A 20,487-nucleotide genomic window follows, 5' to 3' on the forward strand; every position below is an offset into this window, starting at 1 on the left:
CAGGCTCAGCGGCCATGGCCCATGGACCCAGCCGCTCCGCGGCATGTGGGATCCTCCCGGCCGGGGCACGAACCCGTGTCCCCTGCATCGGCAGGTGGACTCCCAAACACTGCGCCACCAGGGAAGCCCCAAGAACTGCAGTTTTGGAGTCAGACAGTCCTGGGTGCAAATCCCAGCTCTGACTGTGACCTCACGTGACTTAAGCCTTGTAAGTTTCAGTCTCCTTTTCTGTAAAAAAAGTACACTTCTTACCTCATTGTGCTGAGGCTCAAATGGGAAATAATGTGCATAAAAGTCATAATAAGCCCTCAATAAATATTACCTATTAGGCTTGGTTACCCACAGAAAAAGAAATTTTCAAAGGAGAAAATGTCTCCCTCATTGTTTCATAATTTGGGAAATCTTATATGAAACTTGTGAAGTGGTTACGTGGCTCAGAAAATAATTAAGTATATGAAATAGCCACAGAACTAGAATAGAATCAGTTTATTTTCCAGTAATGCTCGGAGATTAGGCTTTTTGTGGTTAGGCATTTCTGGTGATGGTGCATTTTTTGTTGACTTAATTCTTTACTGAGTTATAAGTAACCAGATAATTCTCAAGCGGTAGAAAAATAATTTAATTTTATAATCTCATTTAAGCATTCTCCTCTAAGGGTTTCCTCCTTGGTCAAGAAAGTAAGTACAGTTTTAACCCCCTGAGAGCATAGTTGTCTCAATGCAGCTGTAAAAATTGACACACAGGGCTTCCCTGGTGGCGCAGTGGTTGAGAGTCTGCCTGCTGATGCAGGGGACACGGGTTCCTGCTCCGGTCCGGGAAGATCCCACGTGCCGCGGAGTGGCCGGGCCCGTGAGCCACGGCCGCTGAGCCTGCGTGCAACGGGAGAGGCCACAACAGTGAGAGGCCTGCATACCGCAAAAAAAAAAAATTAACACACAGTGCAGACCCCCACTGAGGTCACTTCTGAATAGTTCCAGTCCCAAAGGCCACCACTCTGCTTCAATATGCAGACCTAGCAGAGTCACATGATGCTGGTATCAGGACCCTTCCTGGACACAGGAAAATCTGCTGTGACAACTGTCCTGCTTGTGGACCCTGTTATGGACTCTGACCAACAAGGGCTCTGGGAACAAAGACCTTAGCCTGAGTGTGGAGGGATTGGTGGGAGGGTCTTTTTTCCTCAGTGCTGGTTCTGGGTCTCATGGTGGAGAACAAGGCACAGAGTTCCCACTCTCCTGGCAGAGCGGGGACCACTGCCCAGAGCTCACACAACTGGGGCTGGGCCCGGGAGAGGAACCACCCAGGACACACAGCATGAAGTGTCTGTGAGCTGGGACAAGGTCTGCCCATCCCAGAAAATGCAGGAGTATTTGCTGGAAAGGAAATATTCTACCTCTGGTAATGGAACAGGCAGTGGGCAGATATTTTTCAAAGGTAGGGTAGTAACATTTCTGGCAATGAGTGAGTCACTGAAACACTTCCTTTCCATTAACAGAGGTGTTACTGTGGAGCGTTCTAATTACAACAGAGCACTCTTTGTCGCAGTTTGGGGCTGTTTCCTCAGCAAGTATAATGAATCAGCTCCTTCTAAATCTATCTGCCGTGCTAAACTACAGCTCCGAAGTGAATTATTGGCTTAATGGTAACTGTCTTCAATGTTGTCTTCTATTAGATGTATGTTTAACATTCAAAATAGGAAAGGCCATTGAAAAGACTTGCTACTTTAACAGGCACTGCTGCGGGGGAGTTTAAGTGGGCCACTCAGTGCCGTCTAAGATGAGTTCATTTTCTTGGAGAGTGTTCGAGTCCCCACAGTACTCGTGACCCCAGATCTCCAGAGACATCAACATGGGGGAGATCTGCAGTTCCTCAGGTGAACAGAGCTGCCTGGCACCAGGCCAGCGTGTCACTGACTCCCTATATAGGACAGCTATTTTCATTCTCAGCTCTGCTAAAGGTAATCACAATTTCTCCCAAGTAATTAACATGGAAAGCTTTCTCTCTTTATAAGCAAGTGTTCGTATGAGCACGCATATGCTCTCCAACAGCTAATTCCTAATCCCATTTATTTACACTGTGTCTGAGCAACCCAAGGTTTTTACCCATCTGAGCTACTATATGAGCTCCACCAAATCCAAATTTGGCATGTGATAATTTTCTACATCTTATGTCATCATTTGAAGTTTCCTTTATTTCTTATGCTCACTGCTCAAATTTTTGACAGATGGGTTAAGTTTGATCAGCCAAAAATCAGAATCTTTTCAGTGATTCCCCAACTCTGGTGGGTTTTGATTTCAAAACTGAAAGCACCAGGCATAGGCATTCAAAGCCCAAAATTGTTTCCCTAATCCTTCAATATGTGGAACTAGGGACAAGTCAGCTAAAGGATCACTTCTCAAAGGTACTTAATTAAGCAGATACATGCAAGATATATATACATGTATAGAAACAACGTAAGTTTATTAGATCTCACATTACTGTTGTGATGAATAATTTAAGGCTGACATAGAACATTACCCTGGTAACAGTCCCACACACAATTTACATTTTTACACCCCAAGTCACAGATGTAGAACAAATGACTCAACATCAAGGTCCTTTTACCCTCCAGTAATGACCTTTAACCCTTCCTTGGTTCCCTAAGGAAGACTTCCTCTAACTCCCAGCAATGAACTGAGGAATGACTATACAAGCATAGAGCTAAAGGATTTTAAACCTAGAAGGAACTTCAGAGACTTTCAGACCCAGGGTCAACAAGTATGAAGCACACAGGCCACTATTTCCTGTCCTTAAGCCCTTGGCAGACAACAGTCATCAATTTCAGAACTTTTCTTTCTCAACAAACATATCACGCCAGACAGTCCATTACCTATAAACTGGAGTTGGCACATGAATGAAATCTCTTTGATCTTCCAGCTAATCCAAACCTCTCTTCCTTCTGACAAGAAACAAAGATTCACTTTTTTATATAGCATTTTAGAGTCAGTCTCATTACTTTAAGGCCTCCTTTCATTTTCTAGTGCCTGCTAAGGGTAATCGAATGCTTTCGCCCGCTAGGGGTCTATAATCTAGTTTTGAAGAAGAAAAGTTTAACATGCTTGATAAGTATATGTAAACTAAGTGTTAATCTGTTTTACTGATGCAGATCAGAGGAGGCTGAAGTAGGCAGAGAAGAATGTATGGTGGAATTCAAGCTTAGCTTTGAGCTCATTTACTCATTCAATAAACAAGGATAACGTCTAACTATCTCTCTGGGTCATAAATGACACAACAATTTAACAAATGTATTGAGCCCACCAGGCATTGTGACAGGTGCTGTGGGTATAGAGAGGGGCAACACAGAATTCCTTCCCTCAAGGGCTCATGGGTCAGTGGGGAAGGCAGGAAATTAGAATACACTCTAACTATACAATAACAAAAAGCAAGTAGACATTGGTTCTGTACAGTGGGAGAGCATGGTAGTTCTTTTCCAAGCTGCTGCCCCCTCCGGGACTTCCTCTCCTGCTAGAGATCACCCCCTCCTCTCCCGAGGACTAAACCTAGCCAAGCCGCATCAGGTTAACCTCCTTTCCACTCTCACTGCTGCTGCTCTGCTGAGGCCCCCATCTCTCTCTCTCTCTGCCTGGACCTTAACAGTAATCCCCTAGGGTGATCTGCCCACTTGCAAGATCACCCTTCTTGGATCCATTTTCCACATCCATCTGCCTCAAGGATCTTTTCTAAGCACAGTCCTGCCTATGTCATTGTCCAGTTTTGTCCTCAGGAGCATGTCTGAACTTATCAGCATGGCATTCCAGTCTCTCTAGGATCTGGCTGCCGACCTCCGTGGCAGCCTTGCTTTTTCTCCCCCCATGTCCCTCAATCACACCCTTTGTGCCAGTCACACCAAGCCACTTAGTTAGAAGGTAGAAAGGGCAGGCTTTGAAGGTGAAAAGAATAGCAGGGCAGCCTCATGGACAGAGGTGTAAGGGTGGCTCTGAGCCTAGAGTGGAGACCAGTCTGGCTGATCAGTCTGGCAAATCCCACAGGAGCAGTGTTCCTCCAGGGCACACACTGCAATTCCGAGAGTCCTGTGGAGGCATGTTGCCGCCCCTTCTCAGTCTCAGGGGAGAAAGGCGCAACTACAGCCCAAAGTGCACGCTACAGAATCCTCATACCCTATCCCGATGTGGCATACAGCCAGACCACCATGGTCCCCAGGAGGGTCTGCAAGGACCAAATATGACAGGGAGATGGGGAGCAAGACAGAGGACAGCAGTCCAAAGGGGGGGAAGGAGACGTATAGGAAGACTGGGCATTGCCAGTTGTTATCTGAGTGATCCTGAGCGAGTCCTGCTCTGTTCCAAGTCTGCTTCCTCGTCCATAAAACGGTGAACAATAAGGCCTACTTTATAGTTGCAATATTTTTTTCATTGATTTTTCTTAAGTATTTCCTAAGGTTTCACTAGCCATGATGGAAATGAGATTAGAAAAGTGTAAAAGTAAAATACATAGCAGAACAAGATCCTAACTTTCTATACAGAACAATTATAAAATAAATCATTTTTTCAATTAAAAAAATACATAGCAGGTTAATTGTACTAGCCTCCTAAACTGGTCTCTCTGCTTCCACGCTTGTCTCTGCTGTCTGTGGTCAAAAGAGCAGCAAGCCAGGGAAAGCTGATTAAAAGATAATCAGACCATGTCACTGCTCTGCTCAACACCTTTTAATGGTTTCCCAACTCCCAGTAAAAGTCAAAGTCCTTATAAGAACTCGCACCATCCTACTGCCTCTTCCCCCCACCTCCTCACTCCACCCCCATGCTCTTCCTTAAACACATCAGGATCTCCCCCAGATATCTGTGTTCCTTCACCTCTTTCCAGTGTCACTTCAATTCTCGCCTTCCCAGCAGGGCCTTCCCATTCTCCCTATTTCAACCTGCAATCCCCCAGTGCCCTCTCTGCTTTATGCTACTCTAGAGCACTCTCACCAGCTAACATACTCTACATTGTAGTTTACCTATTTTTCTGGTTTACTGCCAGCTTGTCTCCACTTGAACATAAGTCCCATGAGGACAGGGGTTTTTATTTTGTTCACTGTTATGTGCCCCGGTTCTAGAACAGTCCCTGGCACACAGTAGGTGCCCAATATATATTTGTTGAATGAGCGAATGATTTAAGCATCGGTTACTCTACAGGTATATTCCAAGGCTGAGCTGATTAGACGCCCAGCAGCACCAGGCCTGAGACCTGCCAGAGCACATGAGTTTCATGATAACAAAATACATTCTGAACATTGAGCTGCAGTCGTCTCCCCGCCCGACCCCCGATCTTCAGGAGCTTCACAGACATGTAGAAACTGAGCAAGAGAGCTTATACCATGACTCAAATTAGCACTGCCAGATACAAGAGCTCCGGCGTAGGAGATGTAAGGCTGGGTAGGGCAAGGGTTATTACTAAGAACATGAAGGAATTGTTCTCGATTTTGGACAATGGAATCTGAATCTGTAAATGACTGCTTCCTTTAGTGCTCCAAAGAAAATTATTCTGGATGAATAAGCTTGCCAGCTCTGTCCTGTAAATAACAACAGCTATTTCCTTTCCTGAAAATCCACAACCTGGAAATCAGATTTTTCAAACGACTGAAATAAAGCACAACCTGTCTGGACACAAAGATCAGGCTTTATGTTGTGAACGGGGTGAGGGTTCCATGAGTGCTTTACCAACATTATACACGCTATGATCAGTACTGGCTGACTTGAATCACAACGCTTGGACACAGAATTCTCACACACAGATTCTGCTTGCACAGAATTCCCACTTAAAGCACTAAAATTCTTCCCTCATAATTTCTGCCCTGTTAAGTGAAATGAGAATCAGGCTATGGGGCACAAAACAGAATGATTAATCCTTTCCATATCCTTTTAAAACAGTAAATAATGCTCTGGAGGCTGGTGTTCACCTAGACAGAACATGTCATCAAAACACTTGAATCACCTTGGACTCAGAATTCTAGGCTGGACACCAAGCAGAACAGCGAAAGACCACGAGAGTCCTTATTTTATAAGAAAATATTAATTTCCTCAGAATGAAATTATTCAAATCATCTTAAAATGACATTTATTGAGTACCTGTTATATGCCAGTCACACAACTAGATATTTTCACATTATCTTAAACAACTCTAATAGCAAATGAGGTAATGACCTATATCCCTATTTTCCAGATGAGGAAATTGAGGATTCCAGAGAATAAGAGATTTTGTCTAAATGGCAGAGCATGACAGTATCAGAATTCAAATCCAGAACTCTTGACTCCAGGCTCTGTGCTCATACTACTACACTATGGAAGGAGGGAAAAAGCCTGAAAGAATTGTAATGGATGCAATGAAAATTGTTCCTAATCAGATTTTAGTAAAGGCCTCTCACCTGAAAATCCAAGATATTATTTCCAGGACCTTGTAGGGTTTCACAGAAATTAACGAAGATGGTCACGTAACCATTCAATCCCTTTATCTCACAAATAAGAATATGAGGAAGCATCTCCTTGTCCATGAAAGAAATTAACTTTTACACCTAATAAAGATGACTTTTAATTTCATTTCCCTTCAAATGCTGTCTTCAAAAATCAGAGGCTTTAAGATGGCTGGGAAACACCTTTGCCCCTCACTTCAAAAATCAAAACATTTTAAAGTGTCAGGGCTGCTGAATTATAGCAGGGACAAAACATTTCAATTTTAATCAGAAGATGATATTCTGTCAGGGTAATAAATAAATTTAACTGTTTTTTCTTCTTTAAGATCCACATACTGAAAGGTTCAGAAAGGAGGCTACATGAGGGTGCTTGTGATTTCTGTATCAATTAAGACTGTTATAAAAATAAACTTACTATCATGGCCTAAAGGGCTTATGGATGGACTTAGCATCCCTGTTATAAGTTGGCTGCAATTTCACTTCCAGGTTTAAACCAGAAAGAGTTAGCACAGACTACACAGACAGAGGTATGATTTTTGCACTCAAGTCCAGTGCTCCAAAGAATGAGGAAAAGAGGAGGACTCTGGGAAGTGCCTTGTGATGGACACATTGAGGGTGGTGTAGGCTTGACTTCTCAGACCAGGAGCTGAAATGCTCAGGGACTGCCCGATGTTGCTCCTTTTGCAAATGTGCTGAAAGACTTCAGTTGAGCACTTACAATTTTTATATGGTGTTTTTCCTTTCTGGAGCAAAGTATCTAAATCAAGCTCCTGGGGCTTACCCACATTAAAACTGGAGGAAATTGCCCATCTGACAACAAAGGCCACGTCTGCAAAACAGACTTGTCATCTCCCGTGACCCTGAAGACGTATTTATGCAACAAGTTCCAAAGGTCAGGGTACAATTTTCAAAATCTTTGCCAAACCAGCCACCAGTGAATCAGTAAATTCACACTGGTGTGCCACACTTGGTTAATAGGTGAGTATCTCTGGAAAACCCCACAGGTGAAAAGGCAGGATCATTTCGTGTCCACGGGGGATTGGGAGGGAAATGCCACGCTACCCCAAACCATCCTTAAAAAGGGATTTAACAATTAATTCTGGAATCTTGTCACTAGGAAAACAAACAAGGCCAACTCATCTATTTGGCTGCAGGGAAAACAAATCACTCTCTCTGAGGCATCTGTTATTTAAAACGTGATGGGGCAGGATAACTCTTCCCTTAAAAACATCCTAACCAGGGACTTCCCTGGTGGCACAGCGGTTAAGACTCCGCCTGCCAATGCAGGTGACACAGGTTCGAGTCCTGGTCCGGGAAGAACCCACATGCCACGGAGCAACTAAGCCTGTGCGCCACAACTACTGAGCCCGCGCGCCACAACTACTGAAGCTCACGCGCCTAGAGCCCGTGCTCTGCAACAAGAGAAGCCACCGCAATGAGAAGCCCACACACCACAATGAAGAGTAGCCCCGCCTCGCCGCAACTAGAGAAAGCCTGCGTGCAGCAACGAAGACCCAACGTAACCAACCAACCAACCAACCAACCAACACAAAACAAATGCCCTAAACCATGTGGCTCTTCTTGGGGAAAAGTTAAGCCGTCAAGACTTGCTCCTCTACTTCTCTCTTTTCCTCCCACACGTGGCCTCTGCTAAGGTAATTCCAGAATGTTATTTATTTACTAGAAACCTGACTTGACTTTGCATAAGGATCTGGAGGAACAAATCCAGCCCTGAGGAATCCATTAATCTCCACAGACTTTTTTTTGGGGGGGGGGGGGGCGGGGGGTTGGGCACCAAGAGCGGGGAGCAGGCAACACCAAATATTCTGAGATTCAGAAGCAGCAGCTGGAGAGAAAGGTTCATGAGGCTGGAAGAGGTACAGGCTAACCCTCTCCCCAGCTCCAGTTTCCAAATGGAAGGTGGGGTTTTCAAAGGAGCCTCACCTGCTGGGTGTCCCCACCTGTGCGAGCTCTTAGAGGAAAGGAGGCAGTCTTGGCGCCAACCCCAAAGAGAAGCATCCCAGGGCTCAAGGTGTAAAACAGACAACCTGGCAGAAATTCATAGTCTAAACAGGAACAACTCATACCTCTGAGCAATGGATCTGACATTCACCTAGTCCAGTGATTTCTCAGGAATGAATCACTTAAATACACCTTGTTTAAAAACAAGCACATATGACTTCAAAATTACTTTCAATAGAGAACCAATGTGGAGAGCAAGGAAGCTCAGGGAGGCTACCTCGGTAGATTTGCACGGGGGAAAGGGAGAAATCTGATAGCTCTCTTCCCCTTGACATCCTGCGGGCCACAACTGCATACTCCTGAGTTCAAGCACGAATCTGGCAGGTTTTCCGTGCGGGCAGCGGCTCGCCGCGTGGGAAGGCACCTTTCCAGGTACTGCCCAGGGTGACCGACCGTAGGTAACATCCACCTCCTCCCTCCCGCCGGGGACCGGACCATCCCTGAGGTTAAGGTGCCTCTTCCAGTCCAACCGCGAACCATCATCCACACTCAATCCTCGTCCGGACAACGTATGGTTCAGGGAAAAAAAGGGGGGGAGCAGATAGGATTTTAAAAATTAAACCACATTTGCTTCCAAACGGGAAGAACCGAGAGCTCTTGCTTCCCTTTCTCCCTTGCAAGCCCCTTTAATCATTTTGGGTAAAGCAGGAACCCGCAGCTCGCGGAACACCCAAACGCGAGTCCCGTAGGAGCTTTGTTCTTTGCACGCAGAAATCAACACCCTCGAGGGTAAGCCCCCGCGTGGTGGCCGAGGGAGAGCCGAGGGACCGGAGCATTGGGTGCGCCAGCGCCATGCCCACCCTCGCACCCGCCCGCCCCACACGCGGCCTGGGCGCTGGAAGCGCGTGAGGGTGCGCGCGTCTCCCACCCGCCAGGCAGCTCACCTAGCACCACCGCAGCCACGGTGGAGAGTAGCAGCCAATTATTCCTCAGGAAGCGCTTCCAGTCGCATCCCTTCTTCGCCGGCTTCCCCATGGCTGGCGCCCGGGCTCCGAACCACAAGAGAGGCGGCCGTTCTTGTGCGTGGGGGCTCGGCCGTGCGCGCGGGGGCCGGGGGAGCCCGGGGACCGCCGGTGGCTCCGCGGCTCAGTGCAGGAAAGATGCGGGCGCGCTGGGAAGAGGGTGTGCGTTGGCCGCTGCCGCCACCGTCGCCGCCTCCGCCGCCACCTGAGCTCGCGCGCCGCGCCTGCAGCCCGTGCTAGCTCGGTGGCCGTGCGTGTCGGGCGCGCCTGGCCCCTCCCGCCGCCGCCGCGCTCTGCGGCGCCGCGGCCAACCAGCGAGGAAAGAGGGAGGAGCGGCCGGCCCCCGGAGGAGGGCGGGTGGGAGCGTGCGGGGAGCGTGCGTGGTGCGCCCGGGGGTCCCGGCGGAGCAGGCGTAGGAGGGTTCCCATGCTGTGGCTGCAGCGGGGACGGCTACTCAGAGACCGCTGCGCTCCTCCCCAGGCTTAGGCTGGAGCCTCTCGCTTTTTTTTTTTTTTTTATTTAACTGGTCAGGCTAGGTTTTCGGATTTATGGTTTCCTCCTCTCCCTAATCCAGAGGGGCGGAGCCGCTGGCCACTTTGGTTTGGACTTCACTCGGCACACCAGCACGCCTCCTCTTTCTCCATACCAGCCACTGCCAGTGCAGCACCGCAGTGGGGAGAGTCGGGGGGAACTGAGTTCGGTCTTGGGTCCCATTTGCTTCTCCACTGCAGCCTCGGATTGGCCAGCAGCCTGGAAAGCCTCCTAGAAGCGTCTAGGAAGAGGGGGAAAAAAAGAGTGCTGGTGGGGTGGGGGGGCGGTGAGCAGGACAGGACTTTGTGAACTTTCACACGAGGCCTCTAACTCCCCTGCCCGCACAGGTATTATTAACTCTCCTCCTTAAGCCGAGGGAGGTGACGCTCCCCTAGGATGGTCTGTGGACGCAGGGCTTGGAATGGGCCCTCTTAGAACTTCACTGCCGCTCCTTGCGACCGGCTCTGTGGCCGCCCAAGGCCCCAAAGCTGTGAGCCTAGGCAGAACGATTGGGACTGAGAACCCGACCTAGCCGTTCTGAGGAGAAAGTGGGCGGGTCCATCCCTAAGGCCAGATGCTTTGGAAAGGCAAACACAGGAGAGGTGGAGAAACTAGGTAAGTGCAGCTAAGTGAATTTTCTAATTCTCTTCCATTCTTCTACCCAGTTTTTTCACCCTCGCTTATACAAAACTTTTTCCTTCCCTTTTACCACGCCACCACCTCTGCAGCTCCAGTCTGCCTTCTCATTAGCTTTCCTAACGTTAAGTCAGCCCTGCACCTTTTTGCTGTTGTAGAGTCTCCTCTGATTGGGGAGGGTGGGGGAATCTCCCAGCTAGATTTTCTGGTGACTAACCCCTCACAATTAGAGCTCCATTCCTTTGGCTTAAATTGACAGAAGTGTCCTTGAAGAGAAAATAAGTTTTATGAACCATGTACACTTTAGTATGAATGAGTTTATCAGCTCCTTTCCAAAAAATAAATTTTGAGAGAAGGAAAGCTAGAGGGACACCAATGTCACTGTGTGCTTGGGAAAGATATGAAGAAATGTCAGAAGAAGGAAAACTATTGAGAAAGAGGAGACAAAGACATCCATCCCACAGTAAAAAAGCTGGAAATACTCAGATGTTCAAGGTGAAGAGTGGTAAATATATTATGGAACTGCCACGTAACTGTACATTATGCAGCGTCTATAAAAGAAGTTTATGAAATTTCTAATAGCATAGGATAGCACGTCATAATATGAGGGAAAACCGGAAGATGAAAATTGTATGTATCACATGATCACAACTATGGAAAACAAACATAGAACAAAACCATGTACTTAGAAAAAAGTCTAGAAGGAAACACAAAATTTTAACAGTGGTCATTTTTGGGTGATATTATTACTTGAATCTTTTTGCTTTCTATTTTTTCTGTATTTTCTATAGTGTTTACCATAAGCATACCTGTGCCCATTACAGGTGGATAGGGCTGTATTTAAGAAATGAAGAGGTTCTAAAGAGAAAAATGTGGAAGAATCTAAGCAGACTTTGTACATCACAATTTTTTGAGGTGTATGTAGTGAGATAATTACACCTGGGTTTTGGGAGTAGGATATTTAGGTTTAAATCCCAGCACTACCATTTACCAGCTGGGTTACCTTGGGCAAGTTGCTTAAATTTTTTGTGTCTCAGTTTCTACATCTGTAAACGGGGGCATTAATATTATTTATCTCATGAGGGTATTGTAAGAACTGAATACTAGAATGTATGTAAAAGACTTAGAACAGTGTCTGGCATACAAGAGTCATCATGAGTTTTACTTGGGGGTCAACCTGGACAGGCATCTTTTTACTTCTTCTTGTTGCCTGCCTGTCATGAACACACCCTGAGCCACTTCACACCCACAAGAACCCTTGTATACATATTTTTTATTATTAATTTTTATTGGAGTATAGTTGCTTTACAATGTTGTGTTAGTTTCTGCTGTACAGCAAAGTGAATCAGCTATACATATACATATATGCCCTCTTTTTTGGATTTCCTTCCCATTTAGGTCACCACAGAGCACTGAGTAGAGTTCCCTGTGCTATACAGTAGGTTCTCATTAGTTATCTATTTTATACATAGTAGTGTATATATGTCAATGCCAACCTCCCAATTCATCCCACCCTCCTTTTCCCCCCGGTATCCATATGTCTGTTCCCTACGTCTGTGTCTATTTCTGCTTTACAAATAAGTTCATCAGTTCATTTTTCTAGATTCCACATATAAGCAATATTATACGATACTTGTTTTTCTGACTTAACTCTGTATGACAGTCTCTAGGTCCATCCACGTCTCTGCAAATTGCACAATTACTAGAACCCTTGTATATTGGTCAATAGTAATTGCCTTTAGAATTACAATCAGTGGACCCTGAATCTATTGTACTTTCACACCTAAAGCCTATATAGTACATATTCAGTTTACACTTATTTAAATTATACAATTTTAGGATAGTGCAATATAAAAAAGAAAAATAGAGTCTAAACATATACACTCATTTCAAAATAATTAAAATCTCCTAAATAAAAAATAAAAGTCAAGAATCGAAGAAGTTCAAAGCACGTGGGCCAAGTGAATTATAAACTATGTTTATGCTATTGCTACATGGCAGGTCCACTTTAGCTGGTAATAAAAGGTAATTAATAAGCAAACACTTATAATACACTTAACATTTGCCAGACACCCTTCTAACCACTTTATACATAGTAACTACTTTGGTCCTCACAACAACTTAATGAAGTAGGGACTATTGTTACCTCATGGGGCTGCTGGAAGAATCAAGTGAGATATTGTGTATTGTTATTATCTTCATTTTACAGCTGAGGAATCTGAGGCAAAAAGAGGTTAAGTAACTTGCTTAAGTTCCCTCCATTAGTAAGAGAAGGATCAAGGATTGAACTAGGTGGTCTTGCTCAAGCTAAATGCACAAACTCTGCATTAAACCATGGGTCCCCAACCCTCGGCCACGGACTGGTACCAGTTCATGATAGTGGTTCATGGCCTGTTAGGAACTGGGCCACACAGCAGGAGGTGAGCAGCAGGCAAGCAAGCGAAGCTTCATTTGCATTTACAGCCTTTCCCCATCGCTTGCATTACCGCCTGAGCTCCACCTCCTGTCAGATCAGCGGTGGCATTAGGTTCTCATAGGAGCAGGAACCCTACTGTGAACTGTGCATTCGAGGGATCTAGGTTGCGCGCTCCTTTTGAAAATCTAATGCCTGATGATCTAAGGTGGGGCTGAGGCGGTGCTGGGGAGCGGCTGCAAATGCAGATTATCATTAGCAGAGAGGTTTGACTGCACAGAGACCATAATAAATCAATTGCTTGCAGACTCATATCAAAACCCTATCAGTGGGCTTCCCTGGTGGCACAGTGGTTGAGAGTCCGCCTGCCGATGCAGGGGACGTGGGTTCGTGCCCCGGTCCGGGAAGATCCCACGTGCCGCGGAGCAGCTGGGCCCGTGAGCCATGGCCGCTGAGCCTGCGCGTCCGGAGCCTGTGCTCCACAACGGGAGAGGCCACAACAGTGAGAGGCCCGCGTACCACACACACACACAAAAAAACCCCTATCAGTGAGGGGCGAGTGACAAGCTGCATCTGGTGGCAGGCTTTATAGTGGCAAGTGAGTTGATGTGCTTCAGTTGTACAGCTGCATCTGGTGGCAGGCTTTAAGTCAGAATCCAACACTTATTTTAGTCCACATGTGGCCCACCCATTATTTTATTTACCACTTCCGTCCGTGCCTCTTTCCCACACTGCACACTTGTCTCAATGACAGTTTTGGTAAGCTCACAAGCTAACCCTAGCCAAAATGAGTAAAAAACAAACATCACTGGAGAGCTTCTTTGAAGAGGGGTAAAGACCCAATGATGAGACAGCAGAAGACTCTAAGACTGCCAACAAAAAGAAAGCTGCATTTAAAAGAAAATACCAAGAGTCCTACTTAAATTACAGGTTCATTGCAACAGGTGATTCACATTCTCCAAGCCCGCTTTGTATAATATGTGGTGACCGGCTCTCCAACGAAGCCAAGAAACCTTCAAAACTGCTTTGTCACATGGAGACCAAGCACCCTGCATTAAAAGACAAGCCTTTGGAGTTTTTCAAAAGAAAGACGAAGAACAGAAGCGATTATTGAAGGCCACCACTTCATCAAATGTGTCTGCACCGAGAGCATGGTCCTTAGTGGCTTACTGCATTGCTAAAGCTAAGAAGCCCTTTACTATTGATGAAGAGTTGATCCTGCCTGCTGCTAAGGACATTTGTCTTGAACTTTTAGCAGAGGCTGCAGTTCAAAAGGTGACACGTGTTCCTCTTTCGGCTAGCACCATACCTAGATGAATTGATGAAATAGCAGAGGATACTGTGGCACAGTTGTTAGAGAGGATTAATGGGTCACTGTGGTATGCAGTCCAAGTTGACGAGTCTACCGATGTTGACAACAAGGCAACAATGCTTGTTTTTGTGCAATATATTTTTCAGGAGGATGTGCATGAGGACATGTTGTGTGCACTTTTGTTGCCAACCAACACCACAGCTGCAGAACTATTCAGTTCTTTGAATGATTACATATCAGGAAAACTGAATTGGTCATTTTCTGTTGGTATATGCACAGACGGAGTGGCTGCCATGACTGGATGGCTTTTTGATTTCACTACTCGGGTCAAAGAAGTCACTTCTGAATGTGAGTCTACGCACTGTGTCATCCATAGAGAAATGCTGGCTAGCCAAAAAATGTCACCTGAACTTAACAGTGTTTTGCAGGATGTGATTAAAATTATCAACGACATTAAAGTACATGCCCTTAACTCACGTCTGTTCACGCAGCTCTGTGAGGAGATGGACACAGGGCACACATGTCTTCTCTTATATACAGAAGTGAGATGGCTTTCTAAAGGTAGATCACTGGCCAGAGTTTTTGAGTTATGAGGGCTGCTCCAGAGATTTCTTTTAGATAAACAGTCACCCCTGGCAGCACATTTCAGTGACACAGAATGTGTCACAAAACTTGCTTACTTGTGTGACATATTCAACCTGCTCAACGAACTCAATCTGTCACTTCAGGGGAGAATGACAACTGTGTTCAAGTCGGCAGACAAAGTGGCTGCATTCAAAGCCAAACTGGAATTATGGGGCCGACGAGTGAACATTAGGATTTTTGACATGTTTCAAACATTAGCAGAGATTTTGAAAGAGACTGAGCCAGGGCCTTCTTTCTCCCAGCTGGTGCACGATCACCTATCTCAGCTTTCAAAAGAGTTTGAGCATTACTTCTCAACCACAAAAGGCCCCCGAACTAGGAAGGAATGGATCCACGACCGGTTTGTGAATAAGCCAGGTGAATCGACTTTGTCTGTGCTAGAAGAGGATCAACTGCTTGAGATCTCAAATGATGGTGGCCTTAAAAGTATGTTTGAGACAACTTCAAATCTCCATACGTTCTGGATTAAAGTCAAGGTGGAATATCCTGAGATTGCCACAAAAGCACTGAAAAGCCTGCTTCCATTTCCAACATCCTATCTTTGTGAAGCAGGGTTTTCTGGAGTAACAGCAACCAAAACGAGATTACAGAGTAGACTGGACTTAAGCAACACAGTTCATGTGTCACTGTCTCCCATCACCTCCAGATGGGACCATCTAGTTGCAGGAAAACAAGCTCAGGGCTCCCACTGATTCTGCATTATGGTGAGTTGTATAATTATTTCATTATATATTACAATGTAATAATAATAGAAATAAAATGCACAATAAATGTAATGAGCTTGAATCATCCCAAAACCATCCCCCCCTGCCCCATCCCCACCCTGGTCCATGAAAAAATTGTCTTCCACGAAACTGGTCCCTGGTGCCAAAAAGGTTGGGGACTGCTGCATTAAACCACCATCTCTTATATGAGGAACAAAAACAGAATTGTTATGGGAAAATTACTTTTGAGTTACATGAATTTTACTTTATGCAAGATCTTCAAGAATCCCTCCGTTCGGGCTTCCCTGGTGGCGCAGTGGTTGAGAGTCCGCCTGCCGATGCAGGGGACACAGGTTCGTGCCCCGGTCTGGGAAGATCCCACATGCCGCGGAGCGGCTGGGCCCGTGAGCCATGGCTGCTGAGCCTGCGCGTCCGGAGCCTGTGCTCCGCAATGGGAGAGGCCACAACAGTGAGAGGCCCGCGTACTGCAAAAATAAATAAATAAATAAATAAAAGAATCCCTCCGTTCACATCCAAGAGACACTATGGTGTCCTACAGTGCTGTGCTGAAGTGGAAACTGCATACATTTTATGGGGCAGTGGTTGAACTCTCGAATCCTCTCCCCATTGCTGCTACTGGAACTTAATAATTCTATGTTATTTCTCTGCCTAAGACAAGAAATGGTGTAGGAAGCATCACTTTGGGAAGGGGGGAAATTGGAGACCCCTAGTGCTCAAATTCCATTCTTTATTACTTTCTTAGCCTGGGATAGTCATGGACACAAATGATCACAAATTTGACGAGAGTGAAGAGGCATCTCCCTTGTAAACTCTACCTGAGGGGATCTTGACCACTCAGCTCCTGGAACAAAAACTTCACTCTCCTGGGATAAAATCTTAAAGCCAAGTAGAAAGAAGTGTTAGAATTTTACCCCCTCCAGTAGATGTTAACATCTCCCTTTCTGCAGGTCCCTCACATTCCTCATCCTGCTGAAATACACCTTTGGCCAGTCCTTACTAGATTACATTTTGCCAGTACGCTTGCTTGCTCTTTTCCTCCCTCCCTCCCTTCCTTCCTTTCTTTCTACCGTTTAAGTAACTATGCCATTTCCTTTATTGTTATTGTTCCCCACCCCCCTTTTAAATTGTTAACTCATGGACTCTCTTGTTAGTTATTAAAGAAAGGAGACTTCGACTTTGCCACACAAGGTTAGATGGGCAGGTGACAACCTGGCCTTATATGTTAATTGGGATAGAAATGGAAAGGGGCATTCAGAAACAAAAAGTAAGGCATCAGGGCCTCCCTGGTGGCGCAGTGGTTAAGAGTCCGCCTGCCGATGCAGGGGATACGGGTTCGTGCCCCGGTCTGGGAGGATCCCATATGCCGCGGAGCGGCTGGGCCCGTGAGCCATGGCCGCTGGGCCTGCGCATCCGGAGCCTGTGCTCCGCAACGGGAGAGGCCACAACAGTGAGAGGCCCACATACCGCAAAAAGAAAAAAAAAAAAAAAAAAAAAAGTAAGGCATCAGCTTCTGAGCATCTCTCAAAATAGTATGCTGGTTGCATTCTACCACCATAAAACATATGCAGTGGGATGCTTTGTCCTCAGGCTGTGGTAATGGGGAGAAGGAGGTCATGGGTATCAGAGTCTCCTTCAGCATCTACAGCTGTGCAGCCATTGATGACTGATTGATGGTAAGAAGGATGCTGTCAGCATATTCAGATGCCCTTTTTAGCAATCTCTTTTTTATCTTCCAATCTTGATTTGGATTTCTCTTGGAATTAAAAATTAAGGAGTAAAAGAACTGTAATTTATCAAGTCTTCACAATAGTTCTCCAAGCAATATTTTATAAAGATGATTTTGCCTGAAGAGACTTACATGTTAGTTAGATATCCTTGAACTCTTGGATTCAACAGAACTTTGCCCCATAGGCTTTATTGCTTACTCTGACAAACTGAAGAGCAATTCCATTTCATTTTAAAATATGAAAAAAATAAGTTAACTGCTTCGTAGAAGCTGTGTGTCCTTGAACAAGTCATTTAATCTCTCTGAACCTCAGTTTTCTCATCTGAAGGTATCATTTAAAGTAATACAAATGGTCAATACGTATTTGAAACATATGAAAAAATGTTCAATCTCACTAGTACTCAAAGAACTGAACATTTAAACCAATATTTGTTTACCAGCTGAACAAAGATATTTTAACATAAAATATTTTATTTTTTCACATCTTTATTGGAGTATAAATGCTTTACAATGTTGTGTTAGTTTCTGCTGTACAACAAAGTGAATCAGCTACATGTATACATATATCCCCATATCCCCTCTCTCTTGAGCCTCCCTCTCACCCTCTCTATCCCACCCCTCTAGGTCATCACAAAGCACCAAGCTGATCTCCCTGTGCTATGCAGCTGCTTCCCACTAGCCATCCATTTTACATTTGGTAGTGTATATATGTCAATGCTACTCTCTCACTTCATCCCAGCTTCCCCTTCCCCCCCATGCCCTCAAGTCTGTTCTCTACGTCTGTGTCTTTATTCCTGCCCTGCCACTAAGTTCATCAGTACCACTTTTTAAAATTCCATATATATGCATTAGCATATGGTATTTGTTTTTCACTTTCTGACTTACTTCACTCTGTATAACAGATTCTAGGTCCATCCACCTCACTACAAATAGCTCAATTTCGTTCCTTTTTATGGCTGAGTAATATTCCATTGTATATAATAGCATAAAATATTTTTAAATTCACAATTATAAAATTTATAGTTTTAACATTTTAATTATAAACTTAGAGAAGGTATGGAAAAATGGGCAGTGTCACACACTGCTGGTGGACCTGGAAAAATGCTATGATTTTTCTTAGGATAATTAGGCAATTTGTAATCTTTCCATCAAAAGTGTTTGTATTCTTTAATTCAACCAGTCTACTTCTAGAAATTTATACCAAAAAAATACTACAGTGCTGTTCATCCCAACTCAGTTGGAAACAACTTAACTGTCTAGTATAGTAGATTGGCTAAAGATTGATTAAGTGTGTAAAAATACACTGGACAATGGAACACCATTCAGGGATTGAAAAGCATATTTTAGCAGAATATTAAATTACATGGGAAAATGGTAAACACACACAACTATGTTTTGAGATGGCAAAAGTAATAAACAGTGGGTGGGTTTCTTTTTACAATGAAGATGTAGTCATTTATTATTTTTAAACCTAAAAAGATAAAACTTAAAATATGCATATTATAATTCCAAGTAAGTCTCTGTGTGTGTGTGCGCATGTGTATAAGAGTTGTGATACGAAAGTTATTAATGTGCTTTTTTTTTTTTTTTTTTTTGCGGTACGCAGGCCTCTCACTGTTGTGGCCTCTCCCGTTGCGGAGCACAGGCTCCGACGCGCAGGCTCAGCGGCCATGGCTCATGGGCCCAGCCGCTCCGCGGCATGTGGGATCTTCCCGGACCAGGGCACGAACCCGTGTCCCCTGCATCGGCAGGTGGACTCTCAACCACTGCGCCACCAGGGAAGCCCATTAATGTGCTTTTTTCGTTTTCCTTTCTGAGCATATGTTCTTTGCCCTGCTAGGCCAAGGTGTTCATATGCTTAGGAGATTAGGATTTGTTATAGAAGGAATTTAAAGGAAATAAAAATGTACTAACATTACACTTCTGCGTTATATAATAATAATAAATAATAATAATTGTGAGACAGAATGTTCCATATTCCTTCATCTCCCCACTAGAATATCAAAATATCCAGTTCACAGAATTTTCCTGTAGTGTAGGAACGATACCCTTCTATCTATAGCAGCTGTCACTCCACTGGAGCACGAGGTTAAGACATAGGGGAATTAGAAGAAAAACTTACCACTTTGTAGTCAATGGAATGGTGGGAGGAAGAAACGGAGAGGAGAGATGTTGGTCCTGTTTTCTCTCTCCAGGCAGACTTCATCCAGGAAGGGGGTGTATGTTAGAGAAAAGGGGATAGCAGCTGTCCCCTACTCCCTATTACGATGCTGCTTCCCAGGCTCTCCTTTACCAACCTGGGGTGCAACTACATCAGCACAAATGTGGCAGGACAGTGTGATCAGGCAGCAAGAGGCTCTGAGATTTCACTTCTCAACCACTCTCTGTTCCTGGTGGCAGGGATGCTGAGCTGAGAGTCACAGAATGGTCATGGCAGGATGAGGGGACTCTTCTTAGAGTCTGGGGGGAAACCATGTGAACTGGCCTCATGCAGAGAGACTCACTTATTTGTTACTTAGCGATAGCTGAGGTGAGACGGAGGCTGTGGGTAGATGCCCATTGGCTCTGGCTCTAACAAAGTAAAGGAAAGGACAGAAATACATCTTCACAGCAGCAGATTTCAACCAAGAAGGCCCACAGGGCAAGTTCCAACCAGAAACACAGAGGACAGTGCTCTGGAAACCAAGATCCAAATGAGTCCACACATTACACTAGGTTGTTAATTTTGCATAGTCTCTTTTATTCTACAACAGATGCTCCTCATCTCATTTGTTCAGGGGTCATTTGTCCTACAAAATTCCCCATATTCTGGATTTGGCTGGTTGTTTCTTTCTTTTTTTCCTTTCTTTTTTAAAGTATGGAACGCTTCACGAATTTGTATGTTATCCTTGCAAAGGGGCCATGCTAATCTTCTCTGTATCATTCCAATTTTAGTATATGTATTTCTTCATGGTGGCAATTAATTTGTTTCTCTACCTCCACTCTTTCCTCTAAGCTAGTGATTAGATCTGGAGGTTTGATGTTTAGCAATGCTAAGATTGAACAGTGGATTCTGATGTTGCCA

The 20,487-nt window shown here is 44.9% G+C and overlaps 1 protein-coding gene and 1 non-coding gene across 2 annotated transcripts in view; both read right to left on the reverse strand.

The window, feature by feature from the left end:
* SLC1A1 (solute carrier family 1 member 1) overlaps positions 1-9,448 on the reverse strand; it is a 70,142-nt gene extending 60,694 nt beyond the window's left edge. The window contains exon 1 of the mRNA XM_060100829.1: positions 9,358-9,448. Within this exon, the coding sequence (XP_059956812.1) occupies positions 9,358-9,448 (91 nt within the window). The remainder of the gene's footprint in view (positions 1-9,357) is intronic.
* Positions 9,449-20,274: 10,826 nt separating this feature from the next.
* Positions 20,275-20,386, reverse strand: LOC132492870 (U6 spliceosomal RNA). The gene has a single exon (XR_009532922.1). It is a non-coding gene; the product is annotated as a U6 spliceosomal RNA (small nuclear RNA).
* Positions 20,387-20,487: the final 101 nt, after the last annotated feature.

This window comes from Mesoplodon densirostris, chromosome 6 (assembly GCF_025265405.1).
Source record: "Mesoplodon densirostris isolate mMesDen1 chromosome 6, mMesDen1 primary haplotype, whole genome shotgun sequence".
Taxonomy (NCBI): domain Eukaryota; kingdom Metazoa; phylum Chordata; class Mammalia; order Artiodactyla; family Ziphiidae; genus Mesoplodon; species Mesoplodon densirostris.